The sequence below is a fragment of the Olea europaea genome, chromosome 7 (assembly GCF_002742605.1).
Source record: "Olea europaea var. sylvestris chromosome 7, O_europaea_v1, whole genome shotgun sequence".
In the NCBI taxonomy this organism is placed as follows: Eukaryota; Viridiplantae; Streptophyta; class Magnoliopsida; order Lamiales; family Oleaceae; genus Olea; species Olea europaea.
In genome coordinates this window covers 16980044-17001868 of record NC_036243.1, presented here as the reverse complement: position 1 = coordinate 17001868, position 21825 = coordinate 16980044, and the positions used below count along the sequence as shown (strand labels likewise).

General features: G+C 32.0%; 1 protein-coding gene across 1 annotated transcript; it reads right to left on the bottom strand.

Annotated features, from left to right (window-relative positions):
* Positions 1 to 5006: 5006 nt before the first annotated feature.
* LOC111397201 (probable prolyl 4-hydroxylase 10) lies at positions 5007 to 15450 on the bottom strand. The gene is made up of 8 exons (XM_023023984.1): positions 15067 to 15450; positions 14868 to 14952; positions 13497 to 13594; positions 13248 to 13345; positions 12377 to 12506; positions 12108 to 12295; positions 11817 to 11905; positions 5007 to 5503 (listed from the first exon to the last, which is right to left on the bottom strand). The coding sequence occupies exons 1-7, from the start codon at positions 15264 to 15266 to the stop codon at positions 11832 to 11834; spliced, it is 873 nt and encodes a 290-aa protein (XP_022879752.1). The 5' UTR covers positions 15267 to 15450; the 3' UTR covers positions 5007 to 5503; positions 11817 to 11831.
* Positions 15451 to 21825: the final 6375 nt, after the last annotated feature.

The window sequence follows — 21825 nt, the reverse complement described above, 5'->3', positions numbered from 1 at the left end:
ATCTTATGGCTTAGAGTTTTAGCTCCCTCTTTGATTGGTTCGAATTCCACTTTTTTCCAATTTTGTTTGTTTGATATGTTTTATTTTCCAAGGAATTTTCTTGCTTGTATTAGGAATTGGTATTTTCTTGGTTTTTCGGTTACTGTAGCATTTTTTTGGGCAAAGTTAACAAATTCTAAGAATTATTGTAAAAAAATATTTCCCTTTAATTGATAATTTTTATGTAAAACAAAGTCAAACGAACACCAAAAGATAGATGATTTTCTTGAATATATATATATATATATATATATTTTAGCAATGGAAACAAATTTCATCCCTAATAACAGTAAATTTTAACCCTTTAATTGACAATTTTCATGTAAAACAAAGTCAAACGAACATCAAAAAATACTTTTTATTTCAACATTTTTCACATGGAAAATTATACCAATCAAACACAATAATTTACAATTCTCAGAAAAACAATTTCTAAGCAATTCAATTCCTTAAATTTGTTTTCAATTCAATTTAATTTCATCTTTACAATCAAACGAACCCTTCGTTCAATGAGAATTCTCCCAATTACTCTATTAGACGGTTTTTGAATGTTTGCACGTAGATAAAAGTTGAACAGTTGGGAGATGAAACTTATATTGAGAATTGCTGTAAGACAATCTTATAATACAATGTTTGTATGTTATGAACTGTTCGAACAAAAATCCTTCAACAATGAATCAATTCAGATATTTGGCTGTGTAGCGGTATAACCAACGGGTCATTCTACTTGTACACTTTTTTTCACAACTTTTTTCACATCACACACACATACAAGTGGGTGGGGTCCACGATTAAAATAATCGCGGACCCCACATTTGTGAGAGGAGTGTGAAAAATGATGTGAAAAAAAGTGATGTACAAATAGAATTTTCCATAACTAAATTGTGTTCTAAAGATGGACAAAAAATACAGTGAAAGCATGAAAAAATCATCGAAATTGTTTTTGGGCATACGAAGTACTTGGTTGTACTATTTCTTGATGCGTGAAGGTGATTTATAAACTAGGAAAATATAGATACACATCACGAATAATGGGAATGATCTACAAGATGTATTCATAGATACCTGTAGTTAACGCAACAAATACACAGAGGGTGCGTTTATCAATAGGGACAAAAAATAAGATGATATAAGGTGTGTTGCTATTATAACGGTGTTATACTTTATCAAGTATTTGACATCCATTTTGTTGGAAAAATGAATTTTAGAATAGTAAATTGATGGAGAATGTGTAGATGAAAAACAAAGAAAAGCTTTTGATTTACGTGTAATATTATTTTAATGGAGAATGTATGGTTAAAAAGAAGAAAGAGAAAATGCATTTTGATAAGAACGGAAATCAAACGGGTATGTTATGAGAGCATAATATATCTTATCATATTTTGGATATTATTTAATCCAACACGGAATAAAATTTGTCCACTTTACGTTCTAATAAAGCTTGACAAAAGCATAAAACGTGCTTTATAAAGAAAGTTGTTTGTAATTCTATAAAAATAAGATGAAGAAATTTGAAGTTACCATCAAAACGATGATGCCAACTAGAAGTTCACATCAAGCAAACTTAAATATTTTAGATTAAGTGCTAAAAAACTCCATGAATTTACATTTCAAGTAATTCGAATTATACCATTTATTCGTGTTATTTCCAATTATATATGTTGATTATTCTTGGAATAACCATTAAAACGAGGAAAATACATGCTATATAGAAAGTTTGAGTTAAGAATTTTTGTTTTTTACAAGAATAATGCTATTTTCAATCGCTCATTACGACAATTGTCCTACATCGTATACATTTGACAGATGATTATTTGATGTATAAGTCAATAAAAAACTACCACATTAATACATTAAATAACTACCTACCATATGTATATCACATAGGACGAGTATCACAGTGAGCTACTACGAATAGTATTGAGTGAACCAGGCCAATATCACTGTCACTGTTTCCATATATACATTCCCAGAAACCCTAATTTCTCTGTCATTCATTTCAGAGACTACAAATACACCTAGAGAGACATGAACTGCCATTGTTTTTGAGTATCAAGAAGAGGGTCTCTCTCTTTCTATCTCTACGGTGTGTATATATGTGTGTGAGAGAGAGAGAGAGAGAGAGAGAGAGAGGTTTTGGGTTGGGAATGTCTGCAGCATATTCAAGGATTTGATGAGGAGAGAATGTAAAGAGCATTTATAACTGTGAATGCCAATGCAGTAAGGCTGACCATCCATTTAACTCTCTCAATTCCCATTCCATTTTTATTAGTTTTTGGATCAACCCCCCTCTCATCTACATCTTATGCTGGTTAGAAATGTATATTACTATGCACTTGGCGGAGCTATCAAATAATATTTGACACCCTTGATTCGACACTATTGAACAAGATTAAAGAAGAAAATTTTTATTTATTGTATGTTCAACCATCTCCAATGTTGCGTGAGCGTAAACAAAATAAAGAATTAAAATTCATAATCACGGACCCTTTGAGATAAGTGCTAGATAGATTAATGTTCGCTTGAAATTCGTAAGGTCCTACTTGGGAGTTTTGGCGTATAAGTTACAACTGTCTTTTAAAGTACCAATTTTGAAAGTTTATAAGTGGATCGATTTTGAGTGGTTTTAGTAGTGATTTTTAAAACCATCCAACTCATATAAGTTAATATTTAACTTACGTTAAATAATTAAAAGTTATTTTTATACTTTTGAATCATTTTAAGTGAATTTTTTACTTATAATTAATTTTTAAATTTTAATGTAATTTTTCTTATCTTATAAGTGTTTTTTATTATAATATAATTTTTTTGCTTCTAAATATTTTAGTTAATATATTTTTATTTATAAGTTAGTTTTTAAGAAAATATGTTGACTGAAAATAATTATTTTATTAAAGGTAATATTAGAAGAGAATGTAAGAAACGGTCACAACTCACCGATTTGGTGAGTTGAGAAAATCAGTCAAAATTACACTATACCGATTTTGGATGGTTTTTAAACCATCCAAAATCGATACCCAAAAAAATTAATAAGCACCGATTTTTCCAAGCCCTTAGGCCCTTACTAACGGTGCCACCCAAAATCTGTCAAAACTGGTGAAGGAAAAAATAAAATAAAATAAAATCCACCCTAGCAGGTCGTAAGTGTACGATATCGTGGATGAGTTATAAAGTGATTAGTAAAGTGACGTTCCTATGAGGCTATGTCACTAAGTAGTAAAATTGATAAATCTAATTTTATTTGAACTGTTGATTCAAACGTGAATTTGAACTACTACTACTAAAAAGCAATAAAAACAAGCATTGGTTGGACTAGTGAAACTGGACACAGATCACCACTGTTTTTCACTTCTGAACTTTGCCTTGGCAAAACTGCCCCCGAACAATCTGGCTGCACAAATGGAAACTAGTATTACTTTCGTAAATAACTCCGAATTAAGATAAGTTATACGATAAATCGTGTCTTGTGCCTTGTGGAGATATTTGTGTCAATATAGACAATTTAGTTTCTTCAAGCTTATCGGTAGTTACTTCATGTTACTTCTTTCTTCGCATTTTTTGTCCGAGTGCACCCCAATCATGTTTTCACCTTCTCCTTTCATACATGTCACTATCTCAACTCTGACTTCAAAATATCAACTTCTTCTCAATTCTTTTCAATTTTATCTATGTAGCTCATGTTGAAAGATAATCTTAAAACGCAAAAATGAACCAAAATTGATAAGTAACAACATCAAACATTCAATATACTAACATAAAACCTTCATTTGGGAGTGAGATAAAGTGTGTGAATAACACTCATCACTTTCCCAACTTCGAAGGACCAATATCCATTTTTTCAAAAAGATAGAAATGATGAATTTTAAGAGACAACCCTGTTGGAAATTGGTCGTTCTAAGTTGGTTTTGACCAATTATTTAAATGGGATCCGTTAATCATATAAGAAAGTTCTTTAAGACGAACGTGTTCTAATTCGCAAGTAGGTCTACTTTCTCAAAATTAATTTGGAGAGAATGAAAAATTAAAGTCTAAAGAGAGCCACTTGACACATGGATTTGAAACCCAAGGAACATCAATGGTGCATGTGTTATATATATATATATATATATATATATATTGGCCCCCCATTTTTTAGATTTCATTCATTCAAAATCTCCAGTAATATAATAGCCATATCTTTCCCTGCACTATATATTACGTCTTTTGCATTTCAGTTCTCAATTCTCAACCAGCAAATTTAAGTTACTAAAACATTGGTAATACGTTTATGCAAAAACAAAAGTAAATAAATGTTTCAAATTTTGATTCTACTCTCAAAAATCGGATATGAATCGTTCTGTTCCTAGTTTTTATAACCAAAACTAATTTATTTTCTAGCAAGATTGGAATCAAAGCCTACGGTCAGTTCCAATCATGTTTTGGACAGTATTGGTGATTTTTGCCCACCTCTAGAACATTTAAAAAAAAAAAGTGATAACAGTATATTTGTCCTTACTAATTTAAAAGGGTTAAGAAGAATAAAATATAATTTTGGGGGTTTAATTTTCAATTATGGAAAGTTAATTACTAAATGTTATATAAAATAAAAAATGAGGGATTTGATTGTAATTCCACCTTAATGGAGCACCAAGTACATTATATGGAATTCATTTTCATTTTATACGAACAAACTCTAAATCACGATACAAAGGGAAAGAAAAGGGCAAAAAATAGAAGAAAATGGAAAGAAAAAAGAAAGGAAGAGGGAAAACCTAAAGTTGTCGCCTTTCTCCATACACTCGGAAGCGGCGTTGGGTTTACTGAGAGCAAAAAGGGAGAAAGAAAAGGAAAAGAACAAAAAAATAAAAAAAAAATAAGAAAGAAAGAAGCAAAAATGACAAAGTGTCTAATTAAAACTTGAAGAATTTGACACAGATCTTATACACATGTCGAGTCCTGTTCGACGATGGTACTCCAACCATTCGGAAAGCCCAAACATCAAAGTATATTACAGCTGACATCTTTAATGATATGTCACGACATCTTTATAGATAATCACGTACCCTAAATAAAATTGCATCGCTAATCCCTTAACTCTCAATAAACTATAAACTAGACCTTACTTACATAAAATCATACAAATAACAAAACATTTCGCTTTTATAACAAAATGGACTCTTGACAGAAAATTATGCATATAAAAACAACCCAGTCTCTGTTTTCACTTTTTGCTCGCTCATCACATAGTTTTAGTTAGTAAATTTCCATCATTTATATGGAAAATTCCCATCGTATTTAGTCAATACAATAATTTCTACAGATGGGATGTCAACAAAAAGCGGCAACTTGAGATATATGTACATGATTGTGGATACCATTGCATCATTAACTTGATCTGCCGACGCAGATGGAACTGCTGCTGAAATCCTTGTCACCATTGTATAAAACCGTACAACAATCACTGCATCTGAACCGATTCTTGACCCTGTCAAAAACATATCATCAAAACGATGGACAAATTTGATGTAAACAGTCTCAATATCATCCAGAAACGATATATTTCTATTAATCAGACTGGTTGAAACACTATAAATTCAGTGTGCGCATCTTCATCTAATTTGCTAGAAAGCATCATAATTTTTTTATTCCACTGCCTCATTTGGTAGGTGCATTGAACATTAATCTATTGAAAGCACTGGTAAAGAAAATAAGTCAATGTCTAGTCTATAATATTTTTGAGTCATATCCAGTACTATATATCAAACATGCTCTTACTCCTTCAAGATTGCTACCCTGCAAAGAAATCCAATCGCCTGGGCACCCACACCCACCACACACATTATATTTGATAGATAGCTGAATTTCAAGATAAGTATTACTATTAAAAAAAATAATATGTATATGATGACAAATTCAATCATATTTAGAAGCTAAGAGAATAGACAAATGCTCAACACGTCAATGACATAGCAGCAATATGTAATACAACTTATGGATGGGAAAGAAGGCCTTGTACGCAAGAATAGACACCCCAATGTCTCTCGTTAAATTGATTCTTAGTTCACTCTCATGGCCGAACAGACAAATGCTCGACACGTCAATGACATAGCAACAATATTTAATACAACTTATGGATGGGAAAGGAGGCCTCGTAAGCAAGAATAGACACCCCAATGTCTCTCGTTAAATTGATTCTTAGTTCACTCTCATGGCCCCAAAAGAAAATTTTATTTCCATTAGACTATACCAAATTCCATCCACATTGCTTGGGCTAGGAAAATTGCACGAAAGCAGAAGTATCTGGTAACGTGTTTGAGCCCCATTTTTGGGGAAAATAGGTTTTGGAGTAGTGACATTCTAGAAAATATGAGCTTAAAAGATAGGGAAAGTTCTGGGTTTACATATAAAATTATTTTATGAGAGAATGTGTAATTGAAAATGAGTTTTTTTTTTTAAAAAAAAGAGAGTTTTAGAAAAAAATGAAGCTCAAACATAGGCTAAATGTGGGACTCTGAGTTGCCATGAGTTTTGATAAAAATGAGTTTTAGAAAAAAATGGAGCTCAAACATAGGCTTAGGCCCCGTTTGACCCACATTTTTTAAGAAAATTACATTATTAAACAGTAATTTAACATCATTTCAATCACACATTTTTCAATAAAATAATATTACTCACAAATTCAAAAATTTTCTTTATATTTTAACCACACATTTTCCATCAATATACTAATAAAAAATGCATTCTTATGGAAATAATGTGGCTCAAACAAGGGCTAAGTGAAAAACTTGTTTGGACCTAAAAATATAGACATTTAATAGTTTTTTTTGAATAATTATAGCCTAATTTATTGTATATTTCATTAATTAGGTGAAACTCGATGAATGTAAGTGAAAAAAGGGGGCAAGATCCAAGATTTGGGAATTAAAGTGTAAATATTCAAAAGTTGTGTTGAACCTCACGAAAAAGATTCGAGAATGCTAAGGGTCAATTCGATGTAATTAAAAGCCAAAAAGAGTTAAATATGACTAAAATATTTTCACAAATCAATTTCCAACCGCACAAAGATGTTCCAGATTTTCAGCCGGAGATTGAAGCCCATTTTTGGCCAGTAATCAATGGAATCGGAAAAACCTATTTCTAGTAAAATTGTAGCTCTTTGAGTTATTTTTACAATTCAATTTGAATCTCCTCAATCGGATATCGGGAGTGAATGTTATGATAAAATTACTAAAAGATGAACGAGCTGTAATTTTCCCAAAAGATGGCACCATGCGCCATCATGGCGCCGTGGCACCAACAATCTGCCTTCGCCTGATATGGATTAGGGCACGATTTTGGTCCTTTTAAAGCACATAAAAACCCTACAACAACCAAAAACATGGGGGTAGATATAAATACAAGTTTTTTTTACACTTTTGATGGGGATTCCACAGATAGAAAGATAGGGAATACAACTGGAAATTGAAGAGTGTAATTCAAGGGAGAAAATCAAGAAATCCAAGTTTTGAAGTATTGATTGGAAGAGGAAGAAGATCTTCGTGCAAGATTAATTTCTTTTTTTACATCTGTATTCAAAATTTGACGATGTATTCAGCAACAACTTCTTGTTTTACTTACGTTATTATGAGTAGCTAAATTTAATATTAGAGCAAACATTGTAATCTATTTGGGACTCTTTATTTCTTTCATTCAAAATTCTTGTTCTTTTATCTTACATGAGTTGATTTTGCGCTAAGTTTAATGCATTAAATTACTTAATTACTAATTTGATAATTTTGTGAATCTTTTATAAATTGAAAGATGAGTTTGAAATTTAAACCATATAGTAAATTTTGGTAAATTAGTATAACGTATAGAGATACATATATTAATTACTGCAATTATTTATGAATTCTTAGAACTAGTATTTTGTTTAACTAAAGTTGATTCGCATAGAGACGAGATTGAATTAGTTAAATATGCTCAATGAAAACTCGAGAGGGACAAATTGAATGCAATAAAAAAAATTCGATCGAACATTACAATATGTAAGAAATCTTGAATTAAGATTTAAGGTGATCAATAAGTGAAATTGTTCTGCCCTAATATCTATTCCATATTTGAATTCTAAAACTATCTACTATCTTTGTGTGCATCCAGTTAATTTCAAGTATTTAAACTAAAATCACAACCAAATACATTTTTTAGTTTGCTTTCATCAAATAGGAGTTAAAAATATTAGATTAAGTATTAAATTATAGTCCTCGTGGGAACAATAATCTAGACTCAATTGTCCATTATATTTCTTAATCAATATCGTACGCTTGCAATAGAAAAAATGCAACATTAAGTATGGGACTGTGATTTTAAGATCTAGATCTAATCAAAAGGGGTCTTGATTTTAGAATGCATACATCAACACACTTATATAATCAGTAAGGCTATGTATGAATACCCAACATGTTTGTAATACATTTCAAGAATGCATATTTAGCACCTAATAAATGAGAAGAGAAGAAGGCACATTTTTGTTAGTTTGTTGCTGCTAAACAATAGTCGATAGTATGGTTTGGGACTTGCACCATGAGCCCTATGGTCATGTCTGTTTACAAAGCATCAGTGATGCAAAAGGACAGACCAATATTGGAGCAAGAAAGTTACTATAGCATGTTGACGTGGTTACTATTCATCTTAGTTGATTATTAGGATCCACATTAAATATTATGTTTTCTAGTTACCTTAGGCATCAATATTTTGTTTCCTCTTTAGTAAGATTATTTCCTTACTAAGTTAGTGTTTTATATATATATATATATAGATTCCTGCAAATAGATGTTTTGACACAAAGTAAAAACACTTCTATCATTTTTCTGAAATTGGACTTGGTCACCTTCACGAAATTCTTAGAGATATTATTGCAAAAGTGACTTGAGTGGTTGTTTATCCTTTGTTTCCCAGTCTTAAGAGGTTTTTATTTAGTCTCTCCCATACACTCGTGCTTTGACAATGGTAGAAGCACATTCTCATCTTTTACACTTTTGTATATGTCAACCACACAAGATATAACACACCATTTACCTTCTCACGTGTGACCATGGAAGCACAGACATGCTACCGGCATCGACGTATCGGACACCAATACGTCTCTGACACGTCGCCGACGCGTGTCGGAATTCCTTGCGACGTGTTGGATGGCTGGAAGAAAACAATGAAGAAGAAGGAAAGAAGAAAATGGTGATTGTGCAATCCAATGACTGGTGGGGAAAAAAGAAGAAAAGAAGAGAGAAGATGAAGAGACGTGTGTTTTATAAACCATTGTACTTTTCAAAGCAAATTATTTGACTCGATACATTAATGCACTGTGCTTTTTTTTTTTTTTTTTTTTTTTTTTTTTTTTTTTTTTTTGTGTAGTATATATTTAATTACCTTTTCTCCAACTTTATATTTTAACAATTAATATGTAAATTTTATGTTAAGACATCACACACCATTTACCTTCTCAAGTGTAACCTGGGAAGCACGGACATGCTACCGGTGTCGACGTATCGGACACCAATACATCTCTATCATGTCGCCGATGCGTGTCGGAATTCCTTGCGACGTGTTGGATGGTAGGAAGAAAACAATGAAGAAGAAGGAAAGAAGAAAATGGTAATTGTGCAGTCCAAAGACTGGTGGGGAAAAAAGAAGAAAAGAAGAAAGAAGAGAGAAGATGAAGAGACACGAGCGTAATGCTAGGACCCATGGTGACGCTCCTAAACATGAGTCCGCTGTTATTCGGGACGTTGTTTTTACTATTTGTGCACGAGTGGATTTATGTAAGGGCTTGGCTCCATCTAATGAAAATAGATTGCTCCAACGCTCACGGGGTTTTTTTGTGGATATTTTCTCTTATCGTGGCTAGGCTAAAAATCTAAGATCTTGTTGTTGGTGCTAGGAAGGCATATATTCCTAGCCTTGTTTCCTGGGCTATGCCCCTGTGATCTTGTACTTTATTTTTACATTTTGGAAATAATACATTTACCTTATCCAAAAAAAAAGATGAAGAGACGTGTGTCTTATAAACCATTGTACTTTTCAAAGCAAATTATTTAACTCGATACATTAATGCTCTGTGCTTTTTTTTTTTTAGTATATTTTTAATTACTTTTTCTCCAACTTTATTTTTTAACAAATCAAAATGTAAATTTTATGTTAATTAATTCTTTTACCATTTCACCCTCCATGTATGAATTTAATGTCAAATTTCATTTATATTTATGATGCAATAAGTATAAAAAAAATTATTATTTTAGACTACTAAATTAAAACAAATTAAAAAATAATATTTTAATCAATGGGTCAACGACATACCGTGTCGGAACTTTTACAAAAAATCAAGCGTCAACAAGTCAGACACTAGTGTCAGTGCTTCTTAGCATGTGACACATATGGCATGGAAAACCAAATAATCTGATTTTCTCAAATTTCGGAATCATTTCAAATACCAATATGTAAGTCTTTTCTACTTCCTAGTGCACCATTCCAATATTCATAACTGCAAATTCAATTATCTATTTCATACCAATATAAGCCACACCTTCATTATCTATTAAGACCAAACTACTCTGATGTTCTTCTTTCAGGAACAGTCACATCATGCTGCCTTCTCCTTGTACTTTCCCTAATGTTCTCTCCCTCTCTCAATTCTAAATGATAACATTATTACACTTTTTATCCAAAACTAAGTAGTGAACTTAATTATAAGAAAACGCTGCATTAATTCTTCACCAGATTCAACAACCAAAGATCTGTTGAAGAAGACACGTAACATTGTATGTCTCTATTCTTAATATGCATCTCCACTCTGGGTTAGACATCATATTACGGTTCGCCAATTCAATGCTGTGCCTTAGGAAACTAGTTGGCATAGAAAGAGGTTTGGCCCAAATTCCATGACTAATGTATACTTTTGTGGCTTCTGTAAATGATGCTATGATGGTAGAATTTGATTGCTTAACACAAAAACTATCGTGCAATTGAGACACAGTGGAGAGGAACATATCTTAAACTTGAATGCATATCAGTGTTCTTTTCTTCTAAAGGGTTCACCATGGGGACAGTAAGATTGAATCTCCTTTCCTATAGGGAGTGATGGGCTCCAACTAATGATTATTAGAGTTTGCACTGAGTTTTAGTTTAGTGGCCAATAAAATGATATTTGAGCAAAATATTATTTGTATTAATCATTAAAATCATAGACAGATATCTGCAGAAAGCCACTAGCTAGACTCGTCAAAGAGTAACAAAATGACACTGGATTAGTTGGATGTATTCCTCATACTGAAATAAAATACACTGCAACATGACCAGTAGGAAAACAAGGCCGAGACAGGTTCATTAATGTCATCTGCTTCGCAGAGTCCTTCAAGATTTAATAGGCCAAAAGTCAGGTTCACTGAACTAATTATATAGTATACTGGATACAACATCATCCAATCTTATTAGTCATACCAGCGAGCTCTTGGTCGGACGAATGTCACTGGCAAGTAAAAGACCAAGTGTAACCGACAGTGGACTAGTCAATTGTATCACCTATGAATACAGTACTTATGCAAGGAAATCTTAGTGAAAAAGTTAGCAAAGATATTTACAACATGCTTCATAGAACATCTTAGGTAATTTTGTTACTGAAGCTGGTATAAATCATATGATACCGTAAAGAGAGATAGGCAAATATAGGCATTGGTTGGGAAGCAATACTAAATTAGCAGAAATAACAGACAGGTATGGTTTGAGCATAGTGAATACTATGTGCTCATCTAGGTATCGAAGTTTACCTCTGTTATGGTAAATTACATCTTGTATTCATGGACACGAATCCACTTTGTAGATGACCATTTGTTCCCTTTGATAACATGGCAGCCACCTGCAAGAAGCAATGTTGATTCCACATCTAAAATGTTAAATGAGCCATAGACATAGGAAAATAAATCAGCAACTAGATTATAAACATAATGCTAACGTGATGTCGCTATGTCTGAGAAGACAAGAATTTCAAGAGATATCTGAAAGGTCCATCTAAAATATCAGCACTACAGTACAAACAACCAGTTGTAACCACAACTGACCATGCAAGCTTAAAGGATCCAAAGTTGCATCAGGCTTCATGCTCCAGAAAAGTAATGCATCTCCCATCTTTGGTTTAACAGAAAGTCCTCCTTTACCACATTCAGATAGCTCATTCCACCAAGGCACAGAACTAAAGTTTCCTTTGGCAGCAGGGAATACTGTTTCACCCCCTTCTTCAACATCTGACCTGTAATACAGTGTGTCACAAATGACATCATAAGAACCTATTAAGATTACACTGAGTATTGAATAGAAAAAAATCACTTACAGGTACATAAGAACTGTAGCAATTCGTTGACCACCATTCTTAGTGTTAAACTCGTCCAGAAAATAGTCATAATGAGGCTCATACTTCTGGCCTACTTCATAATGGAGGACTTGAAGGCCTTCCCCATGCTCTGTTGAATGCAAAATAATTCGGCTTATAGCCAATATGTGAACAAAAATGCACATCATGTCAACATATACCAAGAAAAACCGGACAGGCAAAAATAATGAAAGTTAGCACCACCTAAAAGGATACATCCTAGGAAATCAAAACATTAAGATAAGCAAAGTCAATTGGTAAGAAAAGTCAGCTCCAATAAGGCAGAGGCATCTATGATTCTGAGGAATATGACTACTTCACCGTGGAGAAAATGGCCCAACAAATTGCAATAACAAGAGAAAATTGGAGAAATATAAAACACAAAAGGTTACTGGATTTGGAAAATAGATGTGCTGATGGCTAAGGGTGGCACTACATCCAACTAAATAACTGCACTCTTGAAAGAAATAAATGCAACTCCTCACATCAATACAATTTCCCATTCTACAATCCTAGCTCTTTCCCTTGAGGATTATGGTTTATCCCTTTCGAATAAATTCAACTATATAGGAGATAAAGCAAATTTCTTTACTTTCCCAATTCAGCCATACAGCGAACTACTATCATTGACAAACTGGAAGAACCCAGCCTAAAATAGAAATGCAAGACAAACTTTATACTCAAACCAAGCATAATTTGGTATACCAAGTCCTGGCCTCAACCTAGGTTCTAGATATTGGTACTTTTGATTTACAGTATGATTGTGATCGTAGAAAAATGATAGATGAAGTTGCACATAAGAATCATTACAAGTAGCCATTGAACTGCATACCTGCAGGAAGGAAGGTGAAATCTGCAATCCTTTTCTCAATATCCCTAACAATTTTATCACGTCCTCTAGGAAGAAATGTACCAGAACTTGTGCGGACTCTGCAAGAAAAATTGTACCAAAAAAAAAAAAAAATAGCACAGAAAAATTCAGGAACGGATAACACGAAAAATAAATAAATAAATAAATAACTTTCATCTTCTCGAATGCAACTTAAATTCCAGGACTTGAAAATTTTAAGAAATGACACACCTACTATCTTTAGTTTTCCCAGTGTCGCTATCAACAACTGTGGACTTTTGCATATGAGGCTTAGCAAGATTGATCATGTATTCACATTCCTCTTTGGACTGTTAAAAAAATGGGGAAAAATCAATCAAGTAGTCCATGCATTTAGTTGAGGCATTCATCAGCAGATCAATAAGACATTTATGAACAGTATGTCCATGATCCGGGAAAGAAAAGAACAAGAAAAAGGTCCCAGCAACTTTTCATGATTAACTCACAACTGCGTACAACAGACTTCATTATTAAGATACACTCATCTAGAAATCAAGATCATGGTAGCATCTATGTCAAGTCAATTTCTTGTGTCTTGGAACACTATTTCAGTTTCTGCTAGTAAGGAACAGTACATCATTGCCCAGCAGCAGGGGGAACAGCGTGCCAGTGCCCTCCAACCATTACATCCCTAAGTTTTTGAACTACCTCCAAAAACTGAACCACAATGCATTAACTCTGGCAAATGATCACCCGTGATGCAAATAAGAAAAGAGTAGCAATTCTGTCACAAAGTTTAATTTCAGTGCAATGCACTGTTCATCAACTGATGCCTAAAAACTTCTTTCCATTTGTTCACTCTCTCCCTCTGTGTGTGTTACACACATTTAAGATGGATAATCACTCTAATCCTTTCTTTCTTTTTTTTGGAACAAAATTTATGTCAAACCAACTACAACAGAAAGGTTTCATCAAGCCTATGTAGAATTCAATTTTGAAAAATGTACAGCTAGGAGAGGTTTCCTGAACTGTAAATTCAGGCAATATTCTCACGGCATTTGGCCGTAAACACCTGCATGATATATTGCTGTGTTCAAATCCACAAGAATGATTCTGTTGTTATCTATTCCATCGTAAAGCTAATGTCTAGCAGTCTAGTTATGCACCTAATGAATTTATGCTACTAGATGCTTTTAGGTGACTTTCCTTCTCCAGCCATTTTACAGTGTATGCCACATATCTAAGGACACTGGGACTCATGATTGGAAATAGAAATTTCTGTTCAAATTAGAGCTAGCCCCTCTTTGACAAAGTTTCCTTTTAGTTTATAAGCTTGTCAAACATCATTTTTAACCACACATTTCATTGGAACCACTTTTTTAACCACATATTTCATGCAACCCACCAGCTTATAATCTAAACAAGCTTCATCAAAGGAGGCTTATAGTTCCAAGAAGGCAAGAACGCTAACTTTGAGGTCCCAGTTCCAAGTGGCAGAAATGTACCGTATAGAAAATGGATCATCTAACGTATATAAAGATGAATACAATTCATTATTTGATAAAGCATGAAAAAATGATTTTTTCCCATATGTCTGTCTGCGTAAGAATAAGAATTAATTACCAAAAACTTGTGAAAAATGGAAGCTTTGGGTTCCCAAGAGATTAATTCAACCCACTGATCTTTCCTCTCCTCATTTTCATCACCTCTGCACCACATAAAACAAATTCAGATGATCAGATCACAATTATACAAAAAGTCGGTACAATTCAATGTCAGTAAGCAATTGAACCGCATAGTTCAGCTCAAGTGAAACTCTTACTTGGTGATGGTATTGCGGGCGATGGAGCTGAGATCATGTGCTTTCGAAGAGCCCTTCGAACTGCTTGGAATCGACAAAATTCCTAGAGCCAAAAGGATTATAACGAGGAAAGAGAATATCAAGATCATCGAGAAAATCATCATAGATGACGACCCTTTACGCGGCGGACCTCTCCCGTACTGCCTCCCCTTCACCGCCATTGAAATTGCGAACCTTACAATTTCAAATCTCGATCGGATAGGAAATGAGCACTGGATTTTGAAGATCTGAGAAATAAATAGTTGGATTCAGAGGATACAGTGAACGATCTGAAGTTACTTTGTTCTCTTCTTTTCTGCGATTTTATTTGATGTGGTTGGACTCTCTGAGAGGTTAAAATGTGCGTCTATTCAATAGAAATTTTAAAGATACTGGTCAAAAGTAGACTTAAAATATTTTATAAGTGTGTAATGATATTTGAAGATGCATGAATTAGAGAGATAATAATGAGAAATTATGTATGTGAAATCAACATTTTATTTAATGAGAACCTCTTTATACACTTTTTTTTTTGTTTCATTCGGAGCACAATCTTCAAGATTTCACTCACAAAACCCTGCGACGTACTTGTTTGAGCTTCTAAGCTCTAAATCTCACATTCGTTCACTCTTATTCCCTCGGTTGCTGGTGTTGCATAAGTGTTCTCATTAAATGTTGATGCTGCAGACCTCATTCATTTCAAATTTTTCTTCAAATTGACTAAATTACATTGGTGGTCGGATAATCAGAAACAAATAAAAAACATAATAGATGTGAGTTGATCAATTTTCTCCCTTACGATCGAGGGTAAACCTTGATAAAAAAAATTGAAGGTAATAATGAATGCACTTTCTTATAGGAAAGTAGTACCTGACAGGGTATACATCTATAGATCTCATGGTACTTCGAAGAACTATTCTGTATCTTCTCTGTAGATAATCAATTGCCTGAACAAATCAAGAAAATTCATAAGAATATATGCAGTACGGATTCTTGTGCAATACTTGGCTCTAAGTTATTGGTCACTTTTTTAGAAGAAAGTAAAGAAAACTAATCTCACCAGGATCTAAAACTTCTAAAGTGGAGCTTTGAGTGCTATCAAAATTTCATTCTGATGAAATAAACATACAAATGCTTCAGTGAGAAACCAATGAAAGCAGCAAGGAAGAACTGACGTGAAATACCTGAAAGCAAAGTAAACTCTTGACGTCGTCTTCAGTCACAAATATCCACCTGGTGAAGAAAGATATGTACGTGAATCTACTAATGTTTGTGTGTGAGTACTTTGGTTATGAAAATAAATAATTGATGTAGTTAATGTCTTTGGTTCATGCATGCATTTACACGTGAGTGCCTTGGTTATGAAACTGAATAATTGATACAGCTAATTGCTTCGGTTCATGCATGCATTTATCACTTTATATGTGTGGCTCCTAGAATAATTAAATAGTTCCGAAATATTATGAAGAATGAATATGAGTCATCACCATAAACTTCCCTTTATTTAATTTAATATGAAAAATCTGGTAAAAAAATATATTTTAATTTATTTTACAGCCCGCAAACAAGATATTGGCTCATCAATAAACAACTAAAATAATATTGGAAATAACATTCTATTCACGTTACACACGTGTGTCCAATTTCTTTTATAACAATAAAGGTGAAGAGGAATATTAATTAAAAAGCTTATTTACTTTCAAAATTAGTCATTATTGTGAGATCTGAAATAAATCTTCAAAGTATTGTTCATTTAATTTTTCCCCCCACAATTTTAACAACAACCAATTTGTGGAAATAATATAAATAGTTGGGAGATTAATTTATTTACGTCTAAAACTCATGACAAAAATCAAATTCATTCATGAACATGAAATCTAATTAATTTGAATCAACGAATTTAGAAAAAGAAGTGTGTACATGAACTGCCATATGGGTACAAGAACTTAGATTTTTATTTCTACTAATGATTGTGTGTTGTCATAGGACTTCTCGACTTCTGCAATCATGAACTTAGCAACTTTGATTTAATCCTTGACCTCCTTTTCAATGTTAATTATTATTATACATGCATATGATTTTATCCTTCACCGCCTTTTCAATGTTAATTATTATTCATGCACGTGAGTACCTTGGTTATGAAATTGAATAATTGATGCAACTAATTGCTTTGGTTCATGCATGCATTTACCACTTTATATGTGTGGCTCCTAGAATAATTAAATAGCTCCAAAATTTTATGAAGAATAAATATGAGCCGTCACCATAAATTTCCCTTTATTTAATTTAATATGAAAAATCTAGTAAAAAAATATATTTTAATTTATTTTTACAGCCCGCAAACAAGATATTGGCTCATCAATAAACAACTAAAATAATACTGGAAATAACATTTTATTCACGTTATACGTGTGTGTCCAGTTTCTTTTGTAATAATAATGGTGAAGAAGAATATTAATTAAAATGCTTATTTACTTTCAAAATTAGTCATTATTGTGAGATCTAAAATAAATCTCCAAAGTATTGTTCATTTATTTTTTTCCCCCACAATTTTAACAACAACCAATTTGTGGAAATAATATAAATAGTTGGGAGATTAATTTATTTACGTCTAAAACTCATGACAAAAATCAAATTCATTCATGAACATGAAATCTAATTAATTTGAATCAACGAATATAGAAAAAGAAGTGTGTACATGAACTACCATATGGGTACATGAACTTAGATTTTTATTTCTACTAATGTTTGTTTGTTGTCATAGGACTCCTCGGCTTCTGCAATCATGAACCTAGCAACTTTGATTTTATTCTTGATCTCCTTTTCAATGTTAATTATTATTATACATGCATATGATTTTATCCTTCACATTCTTTTCAATGTTAATTATTATTCATGCATGTAAGTAGGGGTAGAATCGTCCAAAAAATGATTCTCCCTACATGTGATATTTAGTATATTATAGATTGATTGACTTTTTTTAAGTGATGATTTTGTGGATCTTTTATAAATCTGTATGGAATTAGTGAAAGTTTTTGTAGACTTCTATGGACTTTTTAAAAAATTTAGACTTTTGTAAAATTCAAATGACTTTTGAAGATTTTTATTTGAAATAAAATTTATGTGGATCTAGTATAATTGTCTAAAATTCCCACTGCCCAATTGGGACAGAATTCAACTTAAGTCTTACTTAAGGAAAAGGTTATGAATTCGAATTTTGGGGAACGCGACAAAAAGTCTAAGGGGTAAGTGGGCGCAAGGTCCACCTGAAACGAACAGTACGTAAGCTAACGGATTGAGTATCAGGATTCAACTTAAATCTTACTGAAGGGAAATGTTACGAGTTCGAATTTTGGGGAACACGACAGAAATCCGTGAGTGGTTAGTGCCCCTTTTTTTTTAACAACTCGGGTCTCTGTACTCAAGCCGTTAACCTACGTATTGTTCGCTTTGGGTGGGCCTTGCGCCCACTTACCGCTCACGACTTTCTGTCGCGTCCTCCAGGATTCGAACTCGTAACATTTCCCTTAAGTAAGATTTAGGTTGAATTCTGATACCAATTGGAGGCCCGGGTCGCAAGCCCTACCCAAAGCGGACAGTACATAGGCTAACGGCTTGGGTATAGAGACCTGAGTTGTTACTTAGTTCCCACAATTTCTCATTCTTTTCCTTCTTCTTGCCATATAATAAAAACATTTGAAAAATTAAAAATTTAAGACTTTAATTAAATAAATAATAATAAAAATTATACATATATATGATTCAATATTATTAGTATGGTATACTTTTAAAAATAAATAAATATCATAATTTAATTATACATTTTTCATATAAAATTTTATAATTTAATAAAAAGTAGATAATTGTGAAAAGTCCCCCAAAATCTCGTTATTCATGAGAGACAAATTTTAAGATTTTATATCAGTACTTTCTACTTAAAAATTAGTACGTACTCCAGAGACTTTTATAAAAATCTTTAAAATTTGAATACCCCAAAATTTATAGAAACTTCTAAAAAATCTCAATTGAATACACTGTGATTTTTAGAGATTTCTTAAAAGTCTCAATTGAATACACCGTGACTTTTAGAGAGTTTTAAAAAAATCTCAATTTAATACCCCTAAACTTTTTAAAGTCCCAAAGGTTATTAAAAGTCTCAATTGAATACATCCCCCTAAGCTTCCGTTGACAATCGGGAGTTCGTCAGAAATGTGCATTTTCAAACAACGTGAAATTAACCTAGACAAAACAAGTTTTGACAAAAATAGTTGACAAAATAAGTGTTGGTAGAATCTTGATCTTTGTTTCAAATGATTTAAAAAATTATTTTTAAAATGATTGATACAGATATTGTTTTGTAAACCAATTTTGTCAACTAATATTGTCCAGGTAGGATGATTCGAAAATTAATGAGTCCATTGAGAAAATGTAAGGGCAGTTTGTTTTTGTAATTTTAATAATATGTGATTAAGATTAATTATAATGATTCAATTTATGCGATTAATCTGGTAATTTAAGAGGGCTGGTCTTACCTTATAATGGAGCGACCTTTCATTAATCCATTGAACATGGTTGGAATAGTCGGAACTTGAAATGGAAGAGCTTATTCATATCCTAGAATAAGTTCTCAATAAAACGGACAACACTTGAATTTTTCTTAATAATATACATAAGTACAAAATAAGTTCAAGTGTTATGCTCAGTTTTGTAGTTAGCAAAATTAGCAATTTTCAAATTTGTAATCGGCAATTTCTCTAATCAAAATTATGTTTTAGTTAAATTGTATTAGAAGTTAATCGAAGTCAAAATATGAGTTATTGAGTCTTAGTAATAGTAAAAATAGTTTGGTGTTGATAGAATCGAAAAAGAAGTCAAAGAAGTACAAGAAGATGATCAAATTTTGGACTTTAAGAAGTAGAACATAAAAGGGACTCAGCATCGCTCGCTTAAAGCCTTGCTGGCGCTCAAAACAGAACCATGATGTTAGCTTTCGTACTTCTAGAATTTGGAGAAAAGGTACTGAAATAGAGGTTAGTTCAAAGTGATTCACGTGGAAAGAAAAGAGGCTCGGAGTTGCTAGGAAGTGTGGGCATGCACAACCAAGGGAGTTTATTGGTGATTTACAAGTTATGTGCCCAGAGTCCGCTAAAGTTTATTAGTATCTAGATTAATTGTAAGTTAACTTTTATAGTGGATCATTTATTGACAAGTTTGTTTCAAGGTTTTTGATCTTGAATTCGAATTTTCCTCCGTGATTATAGTTGGAGTTACTTATTTACTATTTTGATCTGAATGTTTGTGATTATTTAAACATGGGTGTTAATAAGTGAATTAACTACCTTAATCATCTAAAAATAATTAATAAGTGACTTGTTGTTTTTAATTGGTTTAATTCCCCATTTTGATCTAAACTATTCGGTTAATCTTAACTTTCATTAAAGATTACAACCTGGATTTAGTAGACTTAAAGTGTGTATAATAAGTTGTAGAAGAGGCTTTTAAGAGTAATATTACATGTCGATTAACGATAAAGCAGATAAATAAACCTATTATCAACAAACTAGTCCTTTACAATGGAACTCAAGTTCAAATGTTCATCGAATATTAAGGTCAAGCGAGTAATTCGATCCGTGTAAAATTCGATTGAGCATTCAGATTTCAAAATGACGTACCCAAGCAAGCTACCATTTTACGATACATGTAATTTTAGTATCACATACACTCCTAGTCATTTTTTGAACTATAGGGTTATTATATTACCACTACAAATTTTAATTATTACACCACATTATAATCACACCACAATTAAAATATATTTTTAATTAACAAACCACAATAAATTTACAATTATACTCCTAATTCAATAAAAACAAACAATTGAAAAAACATAATACAATATTGTGGTATACTTATCACCTATAGTAATCATCATTTTCTCAACATTTCCCCTCATTATTTCACAACCATTAGAAATAGAAGATCGGCAATGAACACTAAACTGAATGTTTATCAAAAATAACTAATACGTCTGAAAGAAACTTTTGAAGTCGTCAGTAATTTTTTTGTGTTACCATTTTTATTCGAGATATGAATTTTTAATGTATTTTTAATTTCATTTTTTAATCTTGAAAGTTTAATTTGGAAACACTTTTAAGTGGAAATTAAGAAATTTTATCGATAACCACCTTACAATTTCATGGACAAAATGATTTTAATAATGAATGGGTTTTATTTTGATGAAGTGGATTGTTATTCTTTTATGACTTAAATCATAGAGATTAATTTCAAAAACTAGAGTAATAAAGCAATATTAACTATGAGTAATGAAATGTTGAGGAACAAGAAAAAAAAATTAGTTTTTATATTTGTAGTGTAACAATAATTTATTTAATTAAAAAATAAAAAGTAAATTAAAATCCTAATTATGTAATTTTAATTAAGAATATATTAGTAAATAAGAAATTATGGTGTACTTAATAAAATTTGTAGTGGTAATATAATTACCCTAAACTAGATATCATCTAAAATGAAGTTAATATACCTAAAATACCCTTATAACTAAAAAATTATTTAGTCTACAATCAATTTCAATTTAATTTGTTCCCTTTATAAATTACTACCGAACTCTACGTGGACAAATTTAAACCTAAATTTTGTTGAAAATTTGTAATAAATTATTTAAAATTTTGAATAATTATATGTAGTGTACATATAACTTAAATAATAATAAATGTGAACTTA

What these genes read in the sequence shown, in the direction of transcription:
- LOC111397201 (XM_023023984.1), bottom strand. Translation starts at nt 15,266, where the DNA reads ATGGCGGTGAAGGGGAGGCAGTACGGGAGAGGTCCGCCGCGTAAAGGG. An exon ending in GGGAAAACTAAAGATAGTAG is followed by an intron (nt 13,346 to 13,496) that starts GTGTGTCATTTC and finishes TTTTTCTTGCAG; the next exon opens with AGTCCGCACAAGTTCTGGTA. An exon ending in TTTCACCTTCCTTCCTGCAG is followed by an intron (nt 12,507 to 13,247) that starts GTATGCAGTTCA and finishes TGCATTCAACAG; the next exon opens with AGCATGGGGAAGGCCTTCAA.